At 28.7% G+C, this 3182-nt stretch overlaps 1 protein-coding gene across 1 annotated transcript; it reads right to left on the reverse strand.

Annotated features, from left to right (window-relative positions):
• Positions 1-409: 409 nt before the first annotated feature.
• LOC112592680 (piggyBac transposable element-derived protein 4-like) lies at positions 410-2194 on the reverse strand. Its single transcript, XM_025336833.1, has 3 exons — positions 1843-2194; positions 1220-1746; positions 410-985 (listed from the first exon to the last, which is right to left on the reverse strand). Exons 1-3 carry the CDS (start codon positions 2192-2194, stop codon positions 410-412), a joined length of 1455 nt encoding a protein of 484 aa, XP_025192618.1.
• Between the last annotated feature and the right edge of the window lie 988 nt (positions 2195-3182).

A 3182-nucleotide genomic window follows, 5' to 3' on the forward strand; every position in this document is an offset into this window, starting at 1 on the left:
AAAAACCAGACAGCAGCTCCATTTTTAGTAATTGTTCAGGAGCCATAAAAAACCATTTTAAAAATATTGAGTTTAACACATTCGTGGTCACTTCATATTTTTATATTATTCAAGTGCCTACCTTAAAGAATCACTCTTATATTACTGCTATAGCAGTAATATTTTAGTACTGCCATAGCAGTAATGACCTATTACGTATACATTTTTTACGCCATAGGTCATTACTGCTAGAGCAGTAATAATTTATTTAGCATTATAAAAATACTAATATTGAAATGATAACAAAACCTATTTTATAACTTATCAGAATATATTTTTATTATTAATAATTAGTTGTTTACAATATATGCAACTACTTTTTGAAAAGATTTTATACATTTTATGAGAAAAAAATACATTATAATATATATTATATAATATTATCCTTGTGCCATTCTTCAAAACATTTACCTGGGCATAAAGGTTTACCACAAATTTTGCATTGGAATGATGTTTGTTTCCTTATTTTCATCTTATAGCACTGCTTACAGTTTTTAAAGTATGTTTCTCTATTAAAATTTGGTGGAGGAGGTATTTTTTCTGAGTAATGATTATTTTCAGGTGCTGCTTTTTTGCTTTTTTTGTTTTTGAAAAGTTCTGCTGCAGTAATTTCTATTGGAAGACCAATTAAATTTTTGATGAGTAAATCACGGAATTGCTTAAAGGTAACATTTGTTACACCAAACTTTTTGTTAAAAATAAAATATGAATTCCAGGTGGATACATCGAGCAAATGAAATAACACCTTTTTATACCATCTAGCGGTTTTTCTGGGACACGAGTAATAGCTTATCATCTGATCTGAACGATCTATACCATTCATAAAATCATTGTAGTCCTTTATCTCTATTGGTTTATTTTTTTCGAGACCATATCTATTTGTTGTAGATACAATTTTTGGGTGATTTTTAGTTGTAATACAGAGCACGTCTCTTTTGTCTTTCCACTTTGACACATATACATGTTTATTCCGTCTCCATACATATTCACCACTTTTTAATTTTTTGGCAGTCACTTCCTTGGGATTTCCTTTGCGGTTGCTTCTTAATGTTCCCGTCGAGTGAGTTTTTTTTTCAAGCAATAAATTTGATAATGTGACACTATTGTAAAAATTATCCATATAAAGGCTATGCCCTTTATTTAAATACGGTTTCATCAAATGAAAAACAATACTGTCAACTTTTGTTGTAAAACCTTCAAGGTTAGGTTCAATAACTGTTGATGGCGTATTTTTACCTTTATACATATCAATATTTAAAACATATCCGTCATGTGAGCAGAGTTCGTAGAACTTAATTCCATATTTGGCTTTTTTGTTTTTAATATATTGTCGCCATTTTAACCGACCACGATGTAGAAGTAAAGACTCATCGAGAGATAAATTTTCATCAGGAAAATATAAGCTTTGGAACTTTTGTATAAGCATATCAAAAACAGGATAAACTTTCTTCATGGGACCAACTAATGGATTATCACTTGCATACTCAACACTAAAACATCTTAGTAATTTTTCAAACCTTCTTCCTGACATAATATGACGCACAATTGGATGATAATACAATGGGTTGTCTGAAAACATATCTCTTACGACCGAAAATTTTATAGAACCACCAAGAAGACACAAACCCAAAAAATTTTGAACTTCTTGCGAACAAGTTTGCTGAAAGTGTGTTGACCTGCTACCTTTTTTGTGAGGACGATCTTTTACTTTAATTTTTTCACCATAATTATTAATAGAACGTACAATTATATCAATAATTTCGTTGGTCCAAAATTGTTTGAAAATTTCAATCGGGTTATAACGTGCACTATCATTTATTTCAAATTGTATTCCAATATTATCTCTACAAAAATTGAAGTCTGGAATATCTACATACGTTTCTACCCAAAAATCAGTATCTGGCTCATCATCATTACCACTATCACTCGAACTTTCTGAAGCGGATTCGTCATCTGATGAAGAACATGACAATGATAGTGTATGCGATGGGCCAGCAGAAATAATATTACCATTATTACCTGTATAAATTGTTTTGTCGATTACTTTCGGTAAATATTCGGGGTCCGCATCTGAATCGTACAGTTCAGTAGTGTCGGAATCAAATTCTAAACTTTCATTCAAAAATTCTTCTATTTCTTGTTTAGAACGATTCATTTTTATAACACCAGAATATTGTATGTGAATAAACACTATGTACACAAATGTAGAAAAATATAATTCGAAAACACGAACACGAGTACGCTACACACGCAATAGACCATGGCCAACTAAAGACATGTGTAAATCAAAATATATTGTATAATTGTGTTTAAACAACATATAAACCGATAAAAATAATTAAATATAACATGATAAAATTCGAAGAAAATACCAACGAGAAATATAAAAATAGAATTGTTTTTTTATTTGTGCCCAAACATATGACTGATCATAACAGGTCAGTCACATATCTAGTTTCATTTAATACTATTGAAAATAGTACTGCATGAGCAGTAATGCCCGATTTCGTTAGTTTTGTAAATTACTGCTATAGCAGTAGTGACCCATTAAAACAGAATTGAAAAAAATTAAAATTACTGCTATAGCAGTAACTGACCACGAACGTGTTAAGATAAAACTAATGTTGATATCAATTTAGATATGTAAGACCACGATGAAAAATATGCCACAGTAGGTGATACGATTTTCGTTTTTGATTTGAAATTAGAGCTAATACTAACCTAACATTTTTGGAGTTACCTTGGTTTTTCCCCAGAAATTTTTGTTCAAATTTATATATATAATTATATTTTAATATTATTAACTCTAATTATATCAAACTTAGTTTCATTTTCTTAAACATAGTGAAATGTAGTAAATTAAGAGAGAAAGAATAGAAATTTGCAAGTACAATATTCAATAAATGATTTATTTCAAAATATTATGTTCAATATTACATTCTTTTTCATCTATTCAAAAATAATATAACATAATAAAACTAAATTCCTACCTTGAATGTAAAAATATTTATGTTTTTACTCTTCATAACTTGTACCATTTAAATGTTTACCCACCTATAATAACTATAATTAACATTTTTTTTAAATTTTATGTAAATAACAAAAAACCAAACAAAACAAAATGTAATAATTTTAATAAATTC

Source organism: Melanaphis sacchari, unplaced genomic scaffold (assembly GCF_002803265.2).
Source record: "Melanaphis sacchari strain LSU unplaced genomic scaffold, SCAv2.0 Contig1859_pilon_pilon, whole genome shotgun sequence".
Classification (NCBI taxonomy): Eukaryota; Metazoa; Arthropoda; class Insecta; order Hemiptera; family Aphididae; genus Melanaphis; species Melanaphis sacchari.

What these genes read in the sequence shown, in the direction of transcription:
- LOC112592680 (XM_025336833.1), bottom strand. Translation starts at nt 2,194, where the DNA reads ATGAATCGTTCTAAACAAGAAATAGAAGAATTTTTGAATGAAAGTTTA. An exon ending in TGAAATAAATGATAGTGCAC is followed by an intron (nt 1,747 to 1,842) that starts GTTATAACCCGA and finishes AAAAAATTAAAG; the next exon opens with TAAAAGATCGTCCTCACAAA. An exon ending in TTGAAGGTTTTACAACAAAA is followed by an intron (nt 986 to 1,219) that starts GTTGACAGTATT and finishes TATGTGTCAAAG; the next exon opens with TGGAAAGACAAAAGAGACGT.